The following is a 24,976-nucleotide window of genomic DNA, read 5'->3' as shown; positions in this document are numbered from 1 at the left end:
CCTGGGAGGGAAAGAAGAAAGAAGAAAAAGGGGTTTAGAGAAAAAGGAGTAACTTCTATTTCCTAGAATCCTTTCTTCAGAATACATACGATATATATATATATATATATATATATATATATATATATATTATTGTTGACTTTTGATTTTCCTTTTTTCTTAAAGTGAGTTTTTATCAATAATTTTTGTTTTTATATCATCTATATTTTCCAATGTGCCCCTTCTTTCTACCTTCCATCTTTTTATAACATGGAGGAAAAAAACTGCAGCAAAAATAGTCAATGAAATGAAGAAAATTCTGAAATCATATATCCACACCCATGATCCCTTACTTCTACAGAGAAATCGGGAAAATGTCTTGTCATATGTCTTTTTGGGACCATTTTTGGTAATTTATATTTGTAAAGTCCTTTCTAAGCTATGTGCTATATAAATTCTAACTGTCATCACTGAAATTTTAGTTTCATTTTAATTTTTTAAGGTTAAATTTCCAGTACCCTTATTATAAATCTAAAGTGAAAACAATCCTTGTGTACCCTAATGATTCCCTACATCCCCAGCCAATCCATAAACCACATAGAATTTCCTATAAATTTATGGCTCTTGTACCAACCTATGAGATGGGGTGGTGGTAGGGATGGGGAAAGAGGTATTACAAATTATTACAGCATCTTTTGGACTTCCATTTGGTCTTTTTTCAAGTGGGCCTTTTGCCATGAAAAAGGAGGGGGTGTATAGGGATGTGTTTCTTTGCTTTCCTTTTGTTTATCACTAGACCAGTTTGATGGATTTTCCCAGTTTGAGATTACTTTTATTCTTATGGTATTATTACCCTTAGATCTAGATGCTTGAATTATCAAGTTATAAACCTATCCTTTACAAAATAAATCCCTGCAATATACTAAGCAGGCAGTGAACCTGTTTTGATGATTTTTACCTGTGTGACCTGGGGTAAGTCACTTAGGTTCCCTGCACCTCAGTTTCTTTATCTATAAAATGAGGATTTAGCTCTGAGGTTCTTTCTAGCTCTAGAATTGTGAAACTATGATGCTGCTCTCCTTACACCTCCTTTCAGGAATAAGAGGCCATTGGTTTAGCAGACTGTGTTTACAGCTTAGAGAGTTTAAGTATATTTATATGCACAAAATGACCCCTCCTGTCTGTGCTTAAAGACCCCAACTATGCATGTGATACAATAGCTTCATGTGACAGTATTATTAGTAGCAGCATATCATATTTTTTAAATTCAATTTTTATTTTATTTTCAGTTCCAAATTCCTTCCTCCCACCCATTGAGAAGGCAAGAAATACAAAACCCATTGCGAATATGAAGTCATGCAAATCAAATTTCCAAAATTACCATGTTACAAAGAAAGAAGAAAAAGGAAAAAGAAAAAAAAATGTTCAAGCTGTACTTTTTTTTCATTACTTTTTACCTGGAGGTGGACAGCAATTTTCATGTGTACTTTGGAATGTAGTGGTTCACTGATCAGAGTTACAGTTACTGTCTTTCACAACTGATTGTTTTACAATATAGCTATTATTGGGTAAATTGTTCTCCTTGTTCTGCTTACTTCACTTTGCAGTAGAGCATCTCTTTCCAGGTTTTTCTGAAATCATCCTCTTCATACCAGCACAGTAGTATTCCATCATACTCTTATGCCATAACATAGCTTTTGGAATGATTAAATAAATTATGGTATAAGAGTGGGATGGATTTTCTGGTTTCCAATTATTTACCATCACAAAAAGAGCTACTTTAAATATTTTTGACATAAGGATTCTTTTCTTTTTTTCTTTTTGAGATATATACCTAGTGTTGGGTCAGAGAGTCTGAAGAGTTTAATAACTGAAGGCAAATTCTCAAATTGCTTTCTAAAATGGTTGAACTAATTCATAGCTCTAACAACAGTTCATTAGTGTACCTATTTTCCCACAGCTTTTTTATCATTTTCCATTTCTGTCACCATAGTCAATCTGATGGTTGTTATTTTAGAGTTGTTTTAATTTACACGTCTATAATTAGTGATTTACAACATTTTTTATATGATTATTTCTTCTGAAAACTTTCTGTTCATGGACCTTAATCATTTAGCAATTGGGAAATGTTCTTAGTCTTATAAATTTGACTCAGTGCCTATGCATTTGAGATATGAGAACTTTATCAGAGAAACTAGTTGTGAAATAGCTCCCCCTCCCCCATGCAAGTTTCTTCCTTTTCTTCTAATTCTAGCTGCATTGGTTTTGACTGTGTAAAACCTTTTTAATTTTAGTTAACCAAAATTAAGCATTTTATGTCCCACAAACTTCTCTGTATCTTTTTTGGTCATGAACTCTTTCTCATCCATATAGCTAACATAGTTTCTTCCATTCTTTACTAATTTACTTCTATCAACCTTTATATCTAAATCATTTTGAGTTTATTTTGGTATATGATGCCCAGTTTCTACCATATCACTTTACAATTTTCCCAGCAGTTTTTGTCAAATAATGAGTTCTTGCTTCAATAACTTGGAAGTTACTGTACTCATTTGCTTCTGTGTACTGTGCACCTAATCTGTTCCACTGATCAACTATTCTATTTCTATCCAATACCAAATTGCTTTGGTGATTATAGTTTTGCAGTGTAATTTGAGATCTGGTACAATTAAGCCCCTTTTTCTTCATATTTTTATTTGTTAATTTCCTTTTGTTATTATTTTTCTTTCTATAAAGTAATTCTTTGATAGTTTGATTTTTATGGATCTGAGTAAGTGAATTGTTTTAGGTAGTATTATTTTTACTCTTTTGGCTCAAGCTACCCATGAACAATTAATATTTCTCCAATTATTTAATTGTTTTTATTTGTGTGACATAATTGTGTTCACATAGTTCTTGTATAGATCTTGCCACGGAGACTCTGAAGTATTTTATACTCTTCTTATTTTAAATGGAATTCTTTTTATTGTTTCTTGCTAGTTTTTTGGTTGGTGATATACAGAGATGTTGATGATTTATGCATATTTATTTTATATACTGAAACATTGCTGAAGTTATTGAGTGTTTTGACTGCTTTTTTAGTTGGCTCTCTAAGTTGGGCAGCTAGGTGGTACAGTGAAAGGGTACAGTGCCAGGCCTGGAGTGAAAAGACTCATTTTCCTGAGTTCAAATCTGGCCTCAGATACTATGTGACCCAGGGCAGATCATTTAACCCTGTTTGCCTCAGTCCCTCATCTGTAAAATGAAATGCAGAAGGAAATGGTAAATCACTTCCAGTATCTCTGCTCCCAAAAATCTCCAAATGGAATCATGAAGATCAGACAAGACTGAAACACTTGAAAACCACAGTGAATATCTCCAACTCTGTTTAAAGGATGTATTTTCACTAAGAGGGCTGAAGTGTTTCCCTTTGTTTCCCAAGAACATGACCAGACTAGAGACTTGGAGGTGAGGGGGGTGACCTCCAGGTCTGGAGGGAATAGGAAACCCAACACATTCTTCATTCAGTTTTTTTAGAAGGTAAAAGCCAAAGATACAATGTATTTTAGGAGAGAATGCATGAAGCATCCAAGTTCTAAATTGTTTTCCCAAGAAACTAATTCTCACTGACTACATATGTTGTCTTCCCAAATGGAAGAAGACTTTTTTTTATTAAAGATATTATTTGAGTTTTACAATTTTCCCCCAATCTTGCTTCCCTCCCCCCACCCCCACCCCACAGATAGCACTCTGTCAGTCTTTACTTTGTTTCCATGTTGTACCTTGATCCAAATTGGGTGTGATGAGAGAGAAATCATATCCTTAAAGAGAACAGAATTCTCAGAGGTAACCAGATCAGACAATAAGATATCTGTTTTTTTTTTTTTTTTTCCAAATTAAAGGGAATAGTCCTTGTACTTTGTTCAAACTCCACAGCTCCTTATCTGGATACAGATGGTACTCTCCTTTGCAGACAGCCCAAAATTGTTCCCAGTTGTTGCACTGATGGAATGAGCAAGTCCTTCAAGGTTGAACATCACTCCCATGTTGCTGTTAGGGTGTACAGTGTTCTTCTGGTTCTGCTCATCTCACTCAGCATCAGTTCATGCAAATCCCTCCAGGCTTCCCTGAAATCCCGTCCCTCCTGGTTTCTAATAGAACAATAGTGTTCCATGACATACATATACCATAGTTTGCTAAGCCATTCTCCAATTGAAGGACATTTACTGGATTTCCAATTCTTTGCCACCACAAACAGGGCTGCTATAAATATTTTTGTACAAGTAATGTTTTTACCCTTTTTCCTCATCTCTTCAGGGTATAGACCCAGTAGTGGTATTGCTGGGTCAAAGGGTATGTCGGGGGTCGGCCCTGACCGCCTGAGTGGATAGGACCTCCCCGAGAGTGAGGTCAGGCCAATCTAAAGAAGACACGGTTCCTTAAGGGGAGCAGTAGCTTCACCTGGTTGGCCTGTGTCCATTGCTCCAATCGGGTGGTAGGTCCTGCCCTCGGGGCGGATCGGGGTGGCAGCCCAGAACGAACCCCCTATATTAGCCATCACCCTGAGCTATTCGGGGGATCCCTCTGCACCTAATAAAACATATGCCTCCTGAAGAAGTGTCTGCCTGAGTCCCTCCTCGCTGATCCCCGGGGGAGGGAAAACACCAGGGACGCCTGAAGCAGTGCCCACTGAGGAGCTCACTCGGGAGTCCGGGGAAGAAGACCCCGGACAGAACTGGCGCCCGAACAGGGACACCCGAAGACCCCGCCGAGTGAGGTAAGCCTGTTTAAGTAAAAACAGAAGAGGCAGACACCCTAGGTCCACGGGACACCTAGAGGGAGTAAAGATGGGCAAAGGAATGTCTAAGCATTTACAGCCAGAGGATTCAGGAGTATTAGCATGTCAAGTACATGCACTAGTAAAGACTCATGGTATAAGAGTCCGTATAAAAGAATGTAAGGATTGGGTGGAAAAAATATTGGTTGTCTCTCCTTGGGTCTCCCACACTGGCATTGACCCTCAGAAGTGGAGAGTGGTAGGAACTCAAATGTCCTCTTACAACACAGAAAAACCTGGCTTTCTAACGGACACAGACTTTGTAATTTACTCCGTGGTGGCTGCAGCCCTTGACCCGCAGCCCCCACAAGGAGCCGTGTCCGGAGAATCACAAACAGGACCCTCATTACTGGGGGAACCTGAATGGCCCCCGCCCCCAGATGAGGGGCTTGATGACCGGAGGGAACCAGCCCCCAAATACCCTTGGGAAGAACTGGCTGCTGCGAGTCGATCGCCTGCCCCGGTAAAAAGTGATAGTAAGATTTTAGAACAAAAGGGCAAACATACAGAATGGCAAGGGATCTGTGGACAGGGTGCAGATGGCCGGAGCCACGTGCTGATAACAGGAAAGGAAGGGTCTGGGGCAACCGTCCCCAGACAGGCACCCTGCCGGACTCGTTTACAGCAGGCCATTCATAAGGCTTTGGAGGATGGGGAGGAAGTAGAGGAAGAAGACCTAGACTATCTTACCTCCTCAGCAGCTGCTTACCCAGTATTTGTGCAAAGAGAAAACGGCCAACAGGTTAGAGTTCGCCGCCCAATACCGTACAAATTTATCAAAGATCTCAGAGAGGCAGTCCATAATTATGGGCCAGGATCTGCCTATGTAAAACGGCTCATAAGTTCTAACACTCAGACTGCCGCCTGGCTCCCCATGGATTGGGATGAAACTTTACAAGCGGTGTTAGAGTCATCACATTACACCGCCTGGGCTGCCTACTGGCGCAGAGAGGCCAGGCTACAGGCTGAGATCATAGACCCAAATAATTCTGATTTAGTAACTAATCAACTCATTGGATGTGGCCAGTTTAACACTGTGGAGGCTCAATTACACCTTTCAGAACCCATTGTCAGGGCAGTGCAGATAGCAGGACTGAATGCCCTGAACAAACTGGCTCGAGCAGCCTCGACTCCCCTGCAGCAGCTGAAACAGAGAGCCAAGGAGTCTGCTGTAGATTTTATCAGCAGAGTGCAGACTACTGTGGAAGGGAAATTCGGGACAGGAAATGCAGCACAGCCTTTAATCATTCAGTTGATAAAGGGAGGGCTAACTCATTCAAAAGGCTTGCTAGCTACTCTTCCTGCTGACCCCTCCTTAGAGGAGATAATTGATAAGGCCCTAGACGAGGAACCCCCACCGGATCCTCTCCAAACCTCTATTAACCTCCTCGTTGATGCTTTACAAACCACAAGCTTAGTGCCTAGATCAAAGGGTAAAGGAAACTGTTTTCGTTGTGGGAAGGCCGGTCACTTTCAAGCTGAGTGCCGTAATTCCCAGAAGAGTGCAATGAAGTGCTTTGTCTGTGGTAAACCTGGTCATATAGCAAAGCATTGTAGACAGAAAAATAAGAAGTATAGCAATGATGGGCCGCAGGGAAACGGGAAGAGGGGTCGGGAAGCCGAGGGCCCGACCCCAGGGCTGACCTATTAAATCCCTCGGTTACTATTCCCCTCTCAGAGAGCACAGAATTGAGCCCATGGACTACGACTACTGTTAAAGCCTCCCCTAGGGACTTCCACCGTTTAGTGATTGGAACTGCTCTCGCTCCCCAGGTCATTGTCCACACACAGCTCCTAAGCCCAGGCCAGACTTCTATAACTGTTACAAATCCCCACCATTATCCAATAGAACTAAAAGGCGGTGAGACTGTTGCTCTTGCTATTTCCCTCCCCTGGATAGATAAGGATTGGAGAGAGTGTACCAATGAGGACACATTTGTGGCCTGGACACAGGCTATATCAGCCCACCGTCCCACTTTACCACTTATAGTGGAGGGAAGAGAGATTGTAGGTTTAATTGATACAGGTGCTGATGTCTCGGTCATATCCACAAAAGATTGGCAGCCCTGTTGGGAACTTTCAAAAACTCCCCAAGATATCACGGGAGTTTCAGGAGGAACTTTGGCGAAAAAGTCTCTAAGATTTCTAAAATGGAAAAGTGATGATATAGCAGGGATTTTCCGCCCTTTGGTACTTACTATTCCTATGTCCCTATGGGGGAGGGATGTTTTGCAAAATTTGGGCTTGTCTCTGACTACAGACACAGCTTTAAACCACTAGGGGTCACTGGAGGGCCGCAACCCATACCACTGACTTGGAGATCTGACAAACCGGTTTGGGTAGATCAGTGGCCCCTCACAAAAGAGAAATTACAGGCCCTTGCTAACATAGTACAAGGACTTTTATCGGCTGGACAAGTAGAGCCATCCACCAGCCCATGGAATTCCCCAGTTTTTGTAATCAAAAAGAAAAGTGGGAAATGGAGAATGTTAGTAGATCTAAGAAAAGTAAATGCCACTCTACAACCTATGGGTACCACCCAGCCTGGGTTGCCTTCTCCAGTTGCCATTCCAAAGGCTTGGCCCATAACTGTTATAGATATAAAGGATTGTTTTTATAGTATACCCCTTAACCCTGTAGATGGACAGCGCTTTGCCTTTAGTGTACCTGCTGTAAATTATCAAGAACCTGCTCAGCGTTTTCAGTTTAAAGTCCTTCCACAAGGCATGGCAAACAGTCCCACTCTATGTCAGGTTTATGTTGCACAGATTTTGATGCCCATTAGGCGAGAACACTCAGGAGCCATTATTATTCATTATATGGATGACATATTAATTTCTGCATCCCACCGGACTGATGTCTCACTTATTTTACAAAAGATTACCTCAGCCCTAGCAGCATATGGGTTACAAGTTGCCCCTGAAAAGATACAAACAGAACCTCCCTACACATATTTAGGACATCAGGTATACAAGGATTTAGTGAAGAAATCTCCTAAGATTGATACAGCTCAAGTTTCTACATTAAATGACTTTCAGAAATTAATTGGTTCAATCCAATGGCTGAGGAATGTAGTTCCTATTTCCAATGATATGATGTATCCATTGTATAATATTTTAAAAGGCTCATCTGATTTGAACTCGCCTCGTACATGGACCCCTGCAGCCATAAAAGCTGTTACTCAGATACAGGACTTAGCATCCACATCAATTGTTGCCCGATTAGATCCAGCCGCTCCGGTTTATGTAACTCTGGTGTGTCATCCTTCATTGGGTAAGGCCGGAGTAGTGTTCCAAGTTACAGGTCCTTTACAATGGGTACATTCATCTAAATCCATGAAGTCTATACCCTCCAAGTTTGAAGTGGATGCACAACTCCTTTTGAAAGCAGCAGAAGCTGCAATCACTATTTTTGGTACCATTCCTATGTTACTGCTCCAGGAGGATCCTGCAATACTTACTCATCTAGCACAGAACTCTGAGGAGTGGGCCATGTTATTGTCTATTTATCCCACTTCTCAGGGTCATCCACCTCCCTCATTACGAGGATGGTTGCAACTCCCTTTGAAGTATCCCTCCAACCCTGTAGTTCCTCAGCCAGTACAGGGAGTCAATGTTTTTACGGATGCTACCAAACACCATAGAGCATCTATTTATATTCCAGACAAGAAGATATTGAAGGTGCTACAAACCCCATATACCTCAGCTCAAAAGAATGAATTGCAGGCCATTGTGATAGCCTTAGAACTGTGTGCTTATGAGCCTTTTAACTTAATCACTGATAGCTATTACTGCTTTGTCTTATTGCAACAGTTAGCTCTAGCAGATCTTTCTTTGTCCAATTCTGCAGTCATAGATCTTTTACACCAAGCACAACGGTCTCTCCTACACCGCTCTGACCCCCTCTATGTCTTACATGTCAGATCTCATGTGTCCACTTCTGGCCCAATATACTCAGGGAATGCCATAGCTGACTCGGCTCTCCTTGACCCTGATATCAAAAGTGAGATAGTCATGTATGCAGATCCTTCTATTGTTCATGACACATTTCATCTCCCAGCAAAAACACTTGCACGGCTTTATGGTCTTCCTAAGGAAGAGGCACGTCGCATTGTCCGACAATGCAGGCATTGTGTCCCTTTCCGCCCTGCCCCGCTTGTACGTGCCACCAACCCCCGGGGCCTGGCCCCTAATGACATTTGGCAGATGGATGTCACCCACTTTCAGGCCAGCCTGATTCATGTCACTGTGGACACTTTTTCTAACTTTATTATGGCCACTTTGCAGCCTGGTGAGGCTGTACGCCATGTGATAGCTCATTGCCTTCACTGCTTTGCCACCCATGGGATATCTCGGTTGTTAAAAACCGACAATGGCCCGGCCTATACCTCCTCTGCTTTTGCTCACTTCTGCCACCAATTCGGTGTCACTCATGTTACCGGTATCCCTTACAACCCCACCGGTCAAGCCATCGTGGAGCGTGCCAATCAATCCTTGAAGCGCACTCTCATTAAACAAAAAGGGGGAGTGCGTGGTAGGCTCACTGCAGCCCAGGTAGCAACAGCAGTATTCACTAGGAATTATTTGATTGATAATGAACAAGGCATCACCCCTGCCATGAAACAGATGCTGTCAACATCAACACAGACACAAAAACATGAACAACAAACACAAAAACATGATGAACAACAAACACAAAAACATGATAAAAAAGCACACTTGCAAAGTCCGACCACAGTTTGGTGGAGAGATGAGGAGGGTCGTTGGCACGGCCCTGCACAGGTTAAGGTGTGGGGAAAGGGATTCTTATGTCTCCAAACAGGTGAGGGAACACGCTGGGTGCCCGTCAAATGGACCAGGGCCTATGAAGAGACGAAGGAAAAGATATCGGAGCAGAAGAAGGCAACGACCTAGCAGGACACGAAGAATTATGAAGACACAAGCTCCTGTATGGCTAAGTATCATGGGTTTGCTATGTGGATTGCAACCCGCCACCCCTCTTCCTTGGGGCAAGGGTGGGAAGTGGTACAATCTGACCTCTCCTATACGGAGGGCTGCTGATGAACGAGGAGAGACATATTGGGCTGTTGCGAGGGGAGTACCGTCCCTTCGTATAATGGGATGGGGGAGCCAGACAGTGCCATTAAAGTTGCATGGCAATGCCACCATTGTGCTGGGCTTACATGAACACGGTACATTACCTATACCGATGGAAAGACCATTAAAGAAGCCCCTCACCCTGCTCTCCATTACCACGCCTATTTGTGTGGTAGCCCGTCCTCCACACGGGCTATGGCCGGGTGGGAACACCTCCTCTTCCCCAGATAACGGAACCTCTGTTAAGAATCATTGTATACCCTTAGAGCCATACAACAGCACAGAAACTCCGAGGCCGATTCCGGACCTGAACAACCATACTGCTGCGGTTAATCTTTCATTCATGGCCATTGAGCAGCACCCTCCGGAGAATTCTAATTCCATAGTGCCTTTACATTCCCTACCACCCTGCCCAATAGGCCACCGTTCGCAAGTATTCATACCTACAGTACCCTGCTCCACGGGCATCCCAAGACTAGGACCACTTGGGCTACCTAACAACACTGAGTTATGGTTTTGGGATGGACAGCAGAACCACACCACGTACACCATGAGACCCTCTCCCACTCCTGTTGCCTTACCGTATGGACAGATGCATCCCGACCTCTGGAAAATAGGAGTGGCCTTAGGAGGAGTGAACGCCTCTTTTCGCCTGTGGCCATGCCCTCGTAATGACGATGCCTGTCATGACTTTTCATTCCAACAATGGTATAATGTGTTTAAGACTCTTAACATCTCTTGCCATCAAACCAAGGACGGCACAGACCGCTTGTGCTACCGGCTGAGCGCCACCGCGCACACCCCTCCGGACGCTCTCTTCCTTCTTTGTCCCCCTGCTAACTTGACTATTCAACTAAAGGGGGAGTCTGCTGGTTTACCCCTTTTTAACATCACTTGTACTGACCCGATTTTTACAAATGTCTTACGGTATAATCATACTGGGTATGCTGTGTTCCTAGCTGTATCCCCTCCCTACCAACTCCTACCTGTCAAAGCAGAAGATTTTGCGTTGTCCCCCGCTGATTCTTTGGTGAAAAAATTGTACCGTGCAGTGTTGGGGGAAAAGTTGTTACGTACCAGGAGGGATGGGATCGGGGATGCTTTGAGTTTGGTGAACTTGGCTATTGAGATGTATGAGGAATGGCAGATCCAGGAACTAGAGAGTGAGGTGACTATGTTAGCTTCTACTATCCAAACATTCATAACAAACCAGGTCTCCCTCTGGCATTACCAGCAACATGTTGACTCCCTTCTACAGAAGCAAATAGGAGCATTGGAAACAACAGTCCTCTGGTTAGGGGATAGACTGGCCCTTATGGCAGGGTACATGAAACTTCAATGCCATTATAAGTATCAGCCTCTCTGTGTGCTTAATTTGCCTGTAAATATGTCACAGTTCCCATCAGACTGGGGTAGAGTTAAACAGGCATTACAGGGGGCGATGTTAGCCTACAACACCTCCAATGACATCCACCAATTAGATATGCTGATAGCCCAGCTCAACAACATTTCCTCCCATTTCAGAGCTGAGTGGGATGATCAAGAAGACTCCTTTCTAAAATGGTTTACGGGTGCCCTCCACCTGAGATGGTTGTTTTCCTTCTTGCCGGCTGTAGGAATGTTTATTGTGATTTGTCTCTTTTTCCCATGTATCCTGAAACTATTGTTCTTCATCTTTTCTCGTTCTCTGGAGGCATTGAAGGCGGACCTTCTAGGGCCACGCCATCGCCGGGCTCGGGCAGCCCCTGTATGATTACTGACCGAACCGAGCCAGGGTGCTCTGCCCCCCCCATAAGCAGGTGGGGCACTAATTGTGTTAAACAAAAAGGGGGAGTTTGTCGGGGGTCGGCCCTGACCGCCTGAGTGGATAGGACCTCCCCGAGAGTGAGGTCAGGCCAATCTAAAGAAGACACGGTTCCTTAAGGGGAGCAGTAGCTTCACCTGGTTGGCCTGTGTCCATTGCTCCAATCGGGTGGTAGGTCCTGCCCTCGGGGCGGATCGGGGTGGCAGCCCAGAACGAACCCCCTATATTAGCCATCACCCTGAGCTATTCGGGGGATCCCTCTGCACCTAATAAAACATATGCCTCCTGAAGAAGTGTCTGCCTGAGTCCCTCCTCGCTGATCCCCGGGGGAGGGAAAACACCAGGGACGCCTGAAGCAGTGCCCACTGAGGAGCTCACTCGGGAGTCCGGGGAAGAAGACCCCGGACAAGGGTATGCACATTTTTGTTGCCCTTTGGGCGTAGTTCGGAAGAAGACTTTTAAAGAAGACTTGGTTCACTACCATGGACAACATTGAAAATATTCTAAAGAATGGCATGAGGGCTCAGTGGTGAATTTTTTTTTAGAGGTGACAAAAGCTGGCAGAAATAATGGATATTATAAAAGAGAACTTTGTTTCTACTCAGAAGATTCAGGATATTTTAAATTCCTCTTAGCCTCCAAGACCCAATTCAAATGTCTTCTCCATGAAAATTTCCCTTACTCTAATAGGTGAAAGTGATCTCTTGTTCCTCAAATTTCTCATTGCATTTTTCCTGGCCCTCCTTTGCCTTTAGCACATTGTGTTTACAAATGTAATGGTGACAAGGATGTTTTCATAATTTTCAGAGATCATGAAATCTTCATGGATTTTTTTATGTTGATGTTCAAAAATATGAATTTCTAAATTTGAAGTATAGGTGTGAACAGTGTATACCAGTTAAAAAAGAAAGAATGAAAGCCATTGGATGAAGTAAAATGAAACCAGACAAGAAATCTGTTTCAATAGACTTGCAAACATGATCCTGCCTTCAGGGATTATCTATCAAATATCAATTGAGATTAGAAAAGAGAGTAATTCCAGAAATTAGATTGTGTTGTTTTGTAACACATTCTGAGGAGAAACTGCCCAGATAAGGGTAGGGATGAAGGAGGAGAGCCTTTGGCCTTAGCCAGGTTTTTCCTCCAACCTTCCCTCTACTAACTATCATGACTGCAGGAGAACTTTCCAACTTGGAAGGATGGATTTTGAACTAATCATTTTCTCATTGGTATCCTAAGTATTGCCTCCAGATCAGCTGATGGTTTCCATCTCCATCCAGAGTCAAGGACAAATTAGATGCAAATTGATCATGCTGAAACTGAGTTCTACTAATGGGAGATAAGGGCCTCTTGAGCTCTGTAAGTTAAAGCCTTTGAAGTTAGCAGAGGGAGGATATATTAAAAAGTTTGGGGGTGATTTGGGCTAATTATCCTGATTGTAAGTATCCTTTCCTAAAAACTATTTAAGACCAACTGACTAAATTGATTCTCAGTTGATCATCTTGCAGGATGGGCTATACTCCACTATTAAGTACTGTACTTCACCTTGAAAAGTCCTTAATAAAACATTTTAAATGGTTAAGGGCAAAGAACAACTCTCTCTCTCTCTCTCTCTCTCTCTCTCTCTCTCTCCCTCTCTGTGTAACTACTGTGTGAAAGTATGTAATAATAATGACCAAGTTTGGCATATAGGAGATATGGGAATTCATCTCCCACATATCTTTGCATAGATATTGGATTGAGGATGAAGAAGGCTGCATATACTGATAGACTTGATTAATGTGTTTGTTTTGCTAGACTACTTCTCTCTTCCCTCCACAACTTTTTTTTATTCTTTGTTATAAAGGATGGGAAGGACAGGGATATGTTGGGAGGTGAAATGATATGAGAAACAAAATTTTTTTTTATTTAACTTTATTTAAGGCAATGGGGTTAAGTAACTTGCCCAAGGTCACACAGCTAGGCAATTATTAAGTGTCTGAGGATGAATTTGAACTCAGGTCCTCCTGACTTCAGGGCCAGTGCTCTATCCACTTTGCCACCTAGCTGCCCCCCCTTCCTATTATTGTAGAGAGAAATGACATTTTCCCAGTCTTGATGGTGTTTCTCTCCACAATAATAGGAATCATCCTGGATTTCTTATGATCTCTCATTTTCCATGTCAAAGTTGTCAAGCCTGTTGATTTCACTTAGACGGCCTGCTCTCCTCTGCCACTGCCATCACTCTAGTACAGACCCTCATCCCAGGGCTATTGTAATACTTGGTGGATTTGCCTGCTTCAAGTCTCTCCTTGCTCCAATCCATTTTTCCATTCAGTCACTAAAGTGATTTTTCTAAAATACAGGACTGTGGCTTCTGATTGTGTGCAGAAGTAAATACTGTTTGGCATCCAAAGCTCTTCATACCTATTTCTCCTCTTTGTAGTGTTACTCGCCCGGACCTCACTGCTGGACAGTTACTCTTTGATCCAGTGACAGCTCTGACCTCCTGGATGGTCTATGAACAAGGCACCTTCACCGAAGTTCTCCCTTCCCTAGAATGCTCTCTCCTCCCTTCCACTCAACTTCTACTAGAAATCTTCCTTAATCCCTGTTAATTCTACTGTCTTTCCACCTTTAATTATGTTCGGTTTATCTTGTATATAGCTTCCTCTGTATACATTTGATTTCCTTGAGGGCAGGGACTGACTTTTGCCTTTTTTGATATCCCCAGAGTTCAGCACAATTCTAGGCGCAAAGTTGGCATTTCAATGTTTTTAATGATGATGATGATGATGCCAGAGTCCGCGGCGCTTTTCCTTTGTGCATCTTCAGCTTATCAAGCACAACGGGGCACTAGACCACCAGCTGAAGGCCGGGATGGACGGAGGATGTGACGGGGGATGCTGAGGGAGCTAGGCCAGATCCGGGTGGCTTCTTCTTTTCTGGAAAGAGAAAGCCCTGGTGCTGCCGCGTTATTAAAGGAGAGCTTTCTCAGCAGCCCTTTCATTAATTGCTCATCTAATTGAGGCTTAATTAGCTGCCAATTTGTATCCAGAGCTCGAGGGCGCCCGGGGTGTCTGTTCCGTTCCACTGTGAGTCGTCCTCGGGCAGGGCGGCCCGGGCCGCGGACACTCGTGCCCGCCCGGGAACGGCTTCCAATGAGCGTTCGAGCATGCATTCTGACCAAGACACGGCCACGCGGGCCCCACGCGGAGTCCAGACGCCCAGCCCGGGTCCGGCGGGACCGACGCGCAAGTCCGGCCGCCGTGGGGGGCCCACGGAGGAGGCCGGGCGAAGCAAGCGCAGAGACCCCGCCCGCCGCGCGCCCACGCTGGCGGGCACACGCCGAAACACAGCCACGGGCCGGGGGGGGGCCACGCGGGCGGACGCCAGAGTCCCCCCCCCCCCGCCAGGCTGACCGCGGAGCTCCTGGGCCCGGCCCTGTCCCCGGAGGGGGCCTGCGCGCGGGCCTCGGGGGCGCCGCCGGGCTGGGGCAGGCGCCAGGCCGCGGGCCCGGGAGGGGAAGGGTTAAGCCCAGCGAGCTCCGGCGGCGGCGCGGCCTAGAGCGGCGGCGGCGGCCGGGCCGGGCGGGGCGGGAGCCGGCGGGAGGTGAGGAGGGGGAGGGGAGGGGAGGGGGCCGGCGGCGGGGCCGGGGCCGGGCCGGGCGGGGACAGGATGCCGAGGGGGAACTTCCTGTTCCCCCCGCCCCCCCGCCCCCCGCCCCCCGCCCCCGGCCCGGTCCCGCCGCAGCCTCCTCAGCCCCAGCCCCGGGGCCAGCCCCGGTCCCCGGCCCGGCTCCCGCTCGCCACGTCGGGGACAGACGGGGACCGGCCGCCCGCAGCCGGAGCCGGGGGGAGCCGGGGGGAGCCGCCCGTCCCCCCTCCTCTGGCCGGTGAGTTCGGGGCCCGGCGGGGGCGGGGCTGGGAGAACAGGCAGGCGGACGCCCACCCTTCGGCGCGCCGGGACTCGGGGCCCCCCCAAGCCCGGGCCCGGCTCGGCCCGCGCCGCTCGGCCGGGGCCTGGCTGCCCCCGTGCCGCCCTGCCCACCGTCTCCTCTATCCTCTTTCACATCTCTTCTCCTTCATCCCTTTTATCCATTTCCCCCCTTTCCGTACATCCCGGCTCCTTTTCTTTATCCCTCACCTCATCCTTTCACCTCCTTCCTGCCTCAGCCTTCTCCCTTCAACTCATTCTTCTCTCCTTTCCCGGCTTCTCTCCATTTCTCCTTCCCTCCTGCCTTCAAGTCATTCTCTTTCCCCCCCTTCGTTTTTCTCCTCTCCACTTCTCTACTTTTCCACTTTACCCTTTATCTTTCCTTCACTTCCTTCATCCCTCATCTACTTCTTTCCTTTCCTCTTTTTCTTTTTCTCCTGTCTTTCTTCTTCCTCTCCTCAACTTTTTTTTTACCTCTTTCTCTCCCTGCTTCTTATCTTATCCTATTTCCTTTCCCTATCCTCTTCTTTTTCCTTCTGGGATTTCTTTCTGAGTCTATTTTACCCCTTTTGGCTTCCCTTCTATCCTTCAAATACTTCTTTTCATCCTGGAACTTACTTCCCTCCAGGAGTTGGGTTTCTCAACTTTGCACTCTTGTGCTATCATTTCTTCCCCTATACACCATAGCACTTTGTACTCTTCCTGTGCTCTAAGTATGTTGTATTTTGTTTTCATAGAAAGTTATGTATCGCTTTATTAGATGGTCAGTTCCTTAAGAGGATGATCCGACTTTGTATGTACCTTGCCAAGCAAATGCTTTGTAATTGGTACTTAATAAATATCATTGGTTGAACTGAATGACCATTTCCCCTTTGGTCCTTTGACCACCTGCTCTTTGGGAGCAGCCTTATTAGACTGGCATTCAGACCTCTTCCCCAGGTTGCCTTACTTCGTCCCAACAAAGAAGTACAAAAAATCCCTACACAGGGGGCGGCTAGGTGGCGTAGTGGATAAAGCACCGGCCTTGGAGTCAGGAGTACTTGGGTTCAAATCCGGTCTCAGACACTTAATAATTACCTAGCTGTGTGGCCTTGGGCAAGCCACTTAACCCCATTTGCCTTGCAAAAACCTAAAAAAAAAAAAACCCCTACACAATTACCTCATTTCATCCCCTTGCCTGCCCCCCCCCCCAAGCTCTTTACCCTCCTTTGATGCTTCTTAAACTGACTGACCTGGACTTCTACTGGGATTGAATAGCTAAAGGCCATTGATGTAAAGTAGACTACACTGGAAAGAAAGAATTATAAATTTTTGGAGAAATTGGCAAGTTTCTGATAAAAACTCAATGAAAATTTTTCTTGGGCCTTAGGACATTATCCACTGGTTTTCCTAGGTCTTTTAGGATCTTACATAACATGAAATTAAAAATATTTTTTGAGTACTTATCACCCATAAGGCACTATTATTAGTGCTTAGCCCTTTGATCGTTCAAATTGCTCAGGATTTTTTTTAATATAAGTTTTTTCTAATTTACCATGGAATACACAGTAACATCCTTGTGACAAAATCCAAAAGTCCACTTTGTGACCAGTGCTTCTCTGACTTTTCTGACCATGAAGCCTTTAAAAATCAATCTCTTCCAAAAATACTAGAACTATTGAATCCCATAGAATTTGAGGTGGAAGTTGCTGTGATCTGCCCAAGATGATACGAGTGATGTATGAAGCCAAACTTGACACCTTTAGTGACATTTCCCATGACTTCATAATAGTCCCATTCTCCCGTACTGATGTGCAAAAATGAGAGTCTGAACCAGATGAAATCTATGATGCCATTCATCACCAAACCTATACATTTGATATAGTCATCAGTTTATAAACACTTTGACCTTTGCCCTCTTCATTTGCTCCCTGACCCTACTGGTGTTCTAGTTGTCCCTCTACTGTCACAGTGAATCATAGGGTCTTAGAATTGAAAGGAACGAGGTGGCTAGGTGGTATAGTGGATAGAGCACTGACCTGGAGTCAGGAGGACACTTAATTGCCTAGCTGTGTGACCTTGGGCACATCACTTAACCCCACTGCCTTAAATAAATAAAAAAAAGAATTGAAAGAAAATTCATAATAGATAAACTAGACTTGTACTAGGGGAATTGTTGGGATTTCTAGAGTATATTTTTGGCTTCATTATTTAATTCAGCAAGTCTTTATTGAGTGTTCAGTATTACACAATGAATTATTTGCTGTGGGTAATATAAAGATGATTATAATATGGTTCTTGTTCTCTGGAAGCTCATAATTCAGTTGTGAAATGTTTTATATGACAGCACTAGGTGGATCTGATTAAGCAGAAGGACAGTAAGTATAAACAGTAAAGCTATAGGAATTTAGAAAAGGAAGAGATCAGTGTGTGATAGCATTGGGTATTCACTTCCTAGAATAGACAATTCTCTCTGAAGGTTTGAGTTGCCATATATGCAGTAATTAGTTCTAGAGGAAGATGAATTACTAGAGACAGAGTTGAATATGGTGGGAAGAAGAATAGACTTGTAGTCAGGAGGCCCAAATGATAGTTTTGACTGCTACTGTGTAACCCTGGGTCTCAGTTTGCTTATCTGTAAAATGAGATTTCAAAAGATGTACCTAATATTCATATGGTGTTAGTCACATTCTTTGTGTTCATCTAGGACAGCTCCCGCTGTCTATAGGGCTCTCTCCACAAAGATTTTATTGCCATTGGAAATTCATTGTAGTAAAATTTGAGCATCTTTTCTTTCTGTCTTCTCTTACCCAACTTCCTTCATCAATTGGATTCTTATATTGTCTGTCAAACATGCTTTGTCGTCATATCTTACTGCTATGTCCCATCTTATCCATTACCATATCTTTCCACTACTTTTTGCACAATCAGTCTTTCATTTCTGTTCCTTACCTTTAAATTCATCACCAAACCCTTGAACTAAGTGATTGATTTAGTTTCTGGATTTCAAGATCTCTGTCCTTCAGCTGTAATAGCCCCGGAAATGTAATTTATCCTCATCAGAACCCTGATGTCATTTTCCCCAGTGGTTCCCAGCAACAAATCCTATATTAGGAAATCAGAGAACTGCTTCATCAAGTCCCTTTTACATATAACATCTCACCTTGTTTTCCAGACTACTTTTTTTTTAGTTTTTTTTTTGGCAAGGCAGTGGGGTTAAGTGGTTTGCCCAAGGCCACACAGCTAGGTAATTATTAAGTGTCTGAGGCCAGATTTGAACTCGGGTACTGCTGACTTCAGGGCCGGTGCTCTATCCATTGCACCACCTAGCCACCCCCCCAAACTACTTTTCAATAATTGCTAGGCAGATCTTCAAATTATTTTACACATATTGTCTGTTACCCTGCCTTTCCCCTTCCTTTTTAAAATCCTTCCAGTATTTTAGAATGCAATCCTACATCTTTTGTGAAAACCATTCCAACAGTTGCAACTCACTAAAATTCTCATTTTTATATATACATTAACTGGCATTTGTTATTTATATAGTTTATTTTGCATATATATGTATATATATATATACTTTACATATCTCCTCTGCATCATATCTCCAAGAATTCTACATTCCCTGAGAACATGAACCATGACTAACCCAAATATCTAAGACAACGTAAAGTTTTTGTTTTTTGACTTTTTAATTAATGAGTTTTTGGTGATATCAACATGTTAAGCAAAGCTTGAGGTGGGAGACTGGAAAATGACTTCATAGAAGCAACAAGTGTTGGGAGGGATTTAAGAGGAGAAACCTTCTGAATGTTGGTGTTTTGGAAAGGAAACAAGGAAGATATGAGAAAGAAGCAGTAGTCTGAGGGAAATCAATAGATAGATCAGAGGGTGGGTCTGTTCTATGTCTGTGTTCCTTCTAAGTCTGAAGGACTTCAATAAATTATAGTTGAATAATTCTCAGGCTGTTGAGAGATTGCAGGATTTGAAGGGGAGGGCTATTGATCCCGAACTGGAAAGGCTGTGATATATTCTCTGTTCTGATGCATCTAATCTGTTTCTTAGGATCTCACCTACTCACTGTACTTTAATTTATAATTATGTGAAGAGTCTGTGGCAACTGAGCTTAGAGAGGAAATGTTTGCACTTTCGTGCATATCGCCTAAATAGCATCTCAACCAAGTTAAGGTCGAGCAGCTTCTATTGTTTGGTGCGGAGCTCCATCATTACCTCTTCCTTCTGGCTTCTCTGAAATTGCATCAGTGAATATTGACTTTGTCTTCATGTTCCTCAGTTTGATGGGGACAAAGAGGTGGCATTTTTTTGAATTTAATAGTTCTTCCTATGACAGATTTTTTTTTGGGGGGGAGGGGAGTTGGGAAAAGGAGGCCAGGAATAGTAATGGTAATCATGACAGTTCAGATTGCCTTTTAGCTAGAGACCAGCCAGTAACACTAATGGATTTATTAATTCAATAGTTGGCTTATGGGAAAGTTGGTCAGTGTTTCTCCAAAGGGAATGAAAGGCCACATAGGTATTAGGATGAAGGAGCTCTTTGTTTCTTGATTCATCCCAGGGAGAGTCAGTGATTTAAGTTGTTTCCTTCCTCCTTCTGAGCAGAGCTCCCTGGAAACCCAACTTGACCTCCAAGATGGAGCGAGGGGATGAAGCATGCGTGCTGGACCTTCGGTGTTCTGAGGACAGGGATGTCCCACAAGGAGTTCATTCAGGTGAGGGAAGAAAGTAAAGAGGCCATCTCCCCCAAGTCTGTGAAACTTTTCTTTGTAAGGACTGGGTGATGGTCATTTTCACACAGTTTCAGACCACTCAATGGAAGAGACAGTTTTAAGGGAAATGGGAAGCTATTTAGATTGAGTCTGGGGGTCTTTTAGCACAGTCTTTTCACAAGGCAGAACAGTGATACATGAGTGACCATCAGGATGTTATAGCAATGTAGATTTGGGGGTGGGCTAGGAATTGACTGGGTTGCACCAGTATATCCATATATATATATATATAAAACAGTTGGTAAATGCTAGTGATATTAATTCATCAGTCTGTTTTGGAACTAGCATATGTACAAGGTGAGAAACTAAGGCACAGAGAAAGCCAGAAACTCCCTTGAAGTTTTACAGATGAAGTTATGAAGTTTTACAAATCTGGCTCTTCTGTATATGACTGAGGCTTCCTGGCTAAACATGTTTGGGATTGGGGACTTTTTCTGTTTTAAAACAATAGGTTTCTTTTCACAATTCTTTTCTTTATTTTTGTCTGAATGTGTGTGTGTGTGTGTGTGTGTGTGTGTGTGTGTGTGTGTGTGTGTGTGAGAGAGAGAGAGAGAGAGAGAGAGAGAGAGAGAGCGAGCATGAAGAGATGGGTCTGGGTCCCTCCCATTAGAGCAAAACTTCCAGCCAGATGCATCTTAGATGACTTGGAAGGAAAAAGTCTCAAAATTGCCAAAAGCAAAGAAAACTTTAGAAAGAATTCTAGCAAGTTCAGATTCAGACTGTAGTTCTGCTACTTAACTTCATTTGTGACACTGGGCCTCAGTTTCCTCATCTGCAAAATGAGGGAGTTGACTAGATGATCTCTAATTTAATCTCTACTGTCTCTAAATTTGATCTTTGTTGTTTCCCTGTGTTTCTATTCTCTCATACCAACTCTTGGTCTCTACTCTTTGGCTTTCTATTTCATTCTTAATTAATTAATAAACCTAGATTGCTCAGCAGTATTTCCTACATTTGTGGACTTTTTTTTTTTTTTTTTTAGGTTTTTGCAAGGCAAATGGGGTTAAGTGGCTTGCCCAAGGCCACACAGCTAGGGTAATTATTAAGTGTCTGAGACTGGATTTGAACACAGGTACTCCTGACTCCAAGGCCGGTGCTTTATCCACTATGTCACCTAGCCGCCCCATTTATGGATTTTTTTAGGATTATCAGTTTTCACTTTATGATATGCTAATAACTAGAACTTTGCAATGGTCATTTTTAACCAAACCTTAAGTTGCCAACCCATTTTCTGAAGGAGAAGAATTTTCATTCAGTGTCTTAACTGAAGAACCCTAGATGGCATTAAGTGTAGTTAGAAAATTAGCTTAGGGGGCAGCTGTGGATAGGGTATGGGCCCTGGTGTCAGGAGGATCTGAGTTCAAATGTGACATCAGACACTTAATAATTACCTAGCTGTGTGATTTTGGTTAAGTCACTTAACCCCATTGCCTTACCAAAAAAAGAAGGGAAGGAAAGGAAGAGAGAGTGAGAAAGAAAGAAAGAAGAAAGAAAAAAGGAAATTAGCTTAGTAAGTGAAAAACTGAACTAAAATTTTAGTCCTAGCTGTGTTGTTGAATCTATTTGTTGCTTAGGACTTATGTAACTTCTCTGTGCTTTACTTTCTTCATCCAGAAAATGGAAATAAATGATACTTTGCCTCTCTTTTCCTTACAGGGTTGTTGTGAAACTAAATTAGATATCAAGTCAGCTTTCAAGTATCCACATACAGGTTATCAACTTGGTAGATTATTTATTATAAATTTTTTTCAAGGGCTATCTTCACTCTCCACACTCCATTTTGCTGTTAGTCTAAAGAAAATATAAAGAAAATTTTGCTGAAAGAATATCACATACAGGTATAACCAGACTTTGGTATGCTTTATTTTATGGAAAAGAGATTTTTCTGAAGAAATTTGCTGCTGACAAGTTTTATGTTTATCAAATTACATTTTTCCCATTGGGTTTAACATAAAATTGAAGATATGCTCTTCTGAAAAAAGTAATGAAAATCATACTTACGAATTCAGAAAATCTTTTACAATTACATACTTGAAAAAATGGTAATTTTTGATAAGGCAATATCAAGTATAAATCATGAAATAAAAAAGTTGTATTAGACTAAAATATAACAGAGCCTTCGGGAAATTATAGATGTAAACTCTTTGAAAGTGTAAAGTGATATATAACTTGAGTTATTATTACCAAGTCTTCTTTTGTGGTAGTCCTAAATAGTAAATTCTGTTGTATTTGTTTACCACTCTTTCCCATTGTAAAATGTCTCTGTAATTCCAAATTTTTAGTTGTTCTAAGAGGGCTTATTTTATCCTTATTATTTCCTGTTATTTTAACAGCCCCCTTTCTTTTTTTGGTAAAAAATTTTTACACAGAGTTATGGAACAACTTTGAAACAATTCCTTATTTTGGAAATAACTTTAATTGTGTAAATAACGAACTTTCCATAATCCATTATTTTTCAGGAACGAGGGATTTTTTATTCTAAGGATACCTAGAATTCATTTCAAAGAATTCTTGATTAATTTTATAAAAAATGTGATTAGTTTCTTCTCCTTTGCCTGTTATTTAGAATCAGAATCAGATTTGAAAATACTTTTTGTCCTGAGCTTATCAGAGGAAGGATAGCTGAAATGGGGGGGGGGGGGGTTGGGGTTTGTTTTGACTTGGTCAAAGATTAATTTGAGGTAGAAGTGGAAGGAGCTGGACCAGGTAAGGAAGATAAAGAAGGAAGTCAGGACCATGAACTGGGTTTCAGAGGAGGAGAAAATAGATCCTTCAGCACACACAGACACACACACACACACACACACACAGAGTGTCAGGCAGCCTTTGATCTTTCATCTGTGGATAGATCTGTCACTCTTCCTTTCCCCTCTGTAGTTCCTCGCTTCTCCCACTTAAGATGTGGGTGCCGATGTGTGAACCCACTTTTTGTACCTGAACAGCGTCTCCCCTCGCCAGCCCCTGGCGTTGGCCTCGCTGCCGCGTAGCACCGTGCCCCGCGGTCTGCGCGGCCGGGCGCATTGTGCCCACTTCGGCGCCACTCTGGAGCGTGGCCGGGGGCCCGGCGGGGAGGGCGCGCGGGAGGAGGGAGGGCCGCGAGGTCCCGGAGCGGGGGGCGGTCTCGAGGCTGCTAGCCGGACTCTTTCCCGACCTCCCCTTTCCCCTCTAGGAGATGGGAGTGAGAATGAGGAAGAAGAGGAGGAGGAGGGGAGTGGCAGCCCGCAGCAGCTCTTGGCCGCGACTCCGTCCGGGGATGGCGAAGAGGAAGAGGAGGAGGAGGCGGCGCGCGAGCTCCGGCGGCCGCGGCTGCTCCGCGGAGGGGGCGCCGGGGGCGGCCGAGGCCGGAAGCCGGCGCCCCCCGCCCGCGGCTACGCCAGGCTCAAGGGGCTGATGGGCCTGGGCGGGACGCCGGCTCCGGCCCTAGCCGACCCCCGCGGCGGGGAGCCCCCGACGCCGCCGCGCAGGCGCCGCCGGCGCAGCCGGGACCGGCCCACCATCTGCGGCGAGTGCGGCAAGGGCTTCAGCCGCAGCACCGACCTGGTGCGGCACCAGGTGACGCACACGGGCGAGCGCCCCCACCGCTGCGGCGAGTGCGGCAAGGGCTTCTCGCAGCACTCCAACCTGGTGACGCACCAGCGCATCCACACGGGCGAGAAGCCCTACGGCTGCGCCTACTGCGCCAAGCGCTTCGGGGAGAGCTCGGCGCTGATCCAGCACCAGCGCACGCACACGGGCGAGCGGCCCTACGCCTGCGCGGACTGCGGCAAGCGCTTCAGCGTCTCGTCCAACCTGCTCCGCCACCGGCGCACCCACTCGGGCGAGCGGCCCTACGCGTGCGCGGACTGCGGCGAGGGCTTCCGCCACAAGGCCCAGGCCCGGCGGCACCAGCGCCAGCTGCACGGCGGCGGCTCGGGCTCGGGCTCGGGCTCGGCCGCGCCTCCGCCGGGGCCCGCCGAGCCGGGGGCAGAGCCGGCGGAGGAAGACGGGATAGGGGCCATCGGGGCAGGGGCCCGGGGCAGCCCCGAGGACCCCCGAAGCTGAGGGGCCTCGGCGGGCGGACGCGGGATGGGAAGGGTGGGAGGGGGCCGGCCGGCCCGGGCGGGGAGCGGGGCCCGGGGCCCGGGGCCCGGGGGGAGGACGCGAGCGGGAGTAGCAGTAGAGGCCCTCGGGGGCCGGGGCTCTCGGCCGTCCAGGGAGCAGCGAGGCCTGGCGGGGCCCGCCCCGCAGCGGTCGGCCGGCCGCCCGGGGCCGACAGACTTCGGGGAGGGCGCCCAGCGGGCCGAGGGGCCCCAGAGGTCCGCAGAGAGCCGGACGGCGGTCGCTGTGTCCCAGGGCCCGCTTTGTATTGGACGGACAGAAGCTTCCCCTGCTTCCCTGAAAGGTCCGGAAGGGAGCGGCCCCCCCCCGACGCAGGCCTCCCGGATCGTCACGGAGCCACGGGCTGAAAGGGGAGCTGGAGATGCGGTCCTGGTCCGCCTGGCGCCCGGCAGTGCTCGCGCTGGAGGCGGTGAACGTGTAGACCACGCCCTGAGCTTGGCAAGGGAGAAAGTGCAGGGGAGGCAGGGCTCCGTCGGAGAAAGCTGGTGACTGAAGAGAGCAG

General features: G+C 45.3%; 2 protein-coding genes and 1 pseudogene across 2 annotated transcripts; all 3 read left to right on the top strand.

Moving 5' to 3' along the window:
• The first annotated feature begins 4,482 nt into the window (after positions 1-4,482).
• On the top strand, positions 4,483-15,095 carry LOC141496472 (uncharacterized). Its single transcript, XM_074199003.1, has 3 exons — positions 4,483-4,735; positions 9,617-11,638; positions 14,733-15,095. Exons 2-3 carry the CDS (start codon positions 9,659-9,661, stop codon positions 15,093-15,095), a joined length of 2,343 nt encoding a protein of 780 aa, XP_074055104.1. The 5' UTR covers positions 4,483-4,735; positions 9,617-9,658.
• A 202-nt stretch (positions 15,096-15,297) lies between these two features.
• ZNF853 (zinc finger protein 853) lies at positions 15,298-24,456 on the top strand. The gene is made up of 3 exons (XM_074197417.1): positions 15,298-15,569; positions 20,210-20,319; positions 23,546-24,456. The coding sequence occupies exons 2-3, from the start codon at positions 20,241-20,243 to the stop codon at positions 24,415-24,417; spliced, it is 951 nt and encodes a 316-aa protein (XP_074053518.1). The 5' UTR covers positions 15,298-15,569; positions 20,210-20,240; the 3' UTR covers positions 24,418-24,456.
• The window catches only part of LOC141496471 (glycylpeptide N-tetradecanoyltransferase 2 pseudogene), a 35,048-nt pseudogene continuing 34,513 nt past the window's right edge, over positions 24,442-24,976 (top strand).

The sequence above is a fragment of the Macrotis lagotis genome, chromosome 8 (assembly GCF_037893015.1).
Source record: "Macrotis lagotis isolate mMagLag1 chromosome 8, bilby.v1.9.chrom.fasta, whole genome shotgun sequence".
Taxonomy (NCBI): Eukaryota; Metazoa; Chordata; class Mammalia; order Peramelemorphia; family Peramelidae; genus Macrotis; species Macrotis lagotis.
Note: the sequence above shows the minus strand (reverse complement) of the source record. Positions and strands in the feature narration are given on the sequence as shown.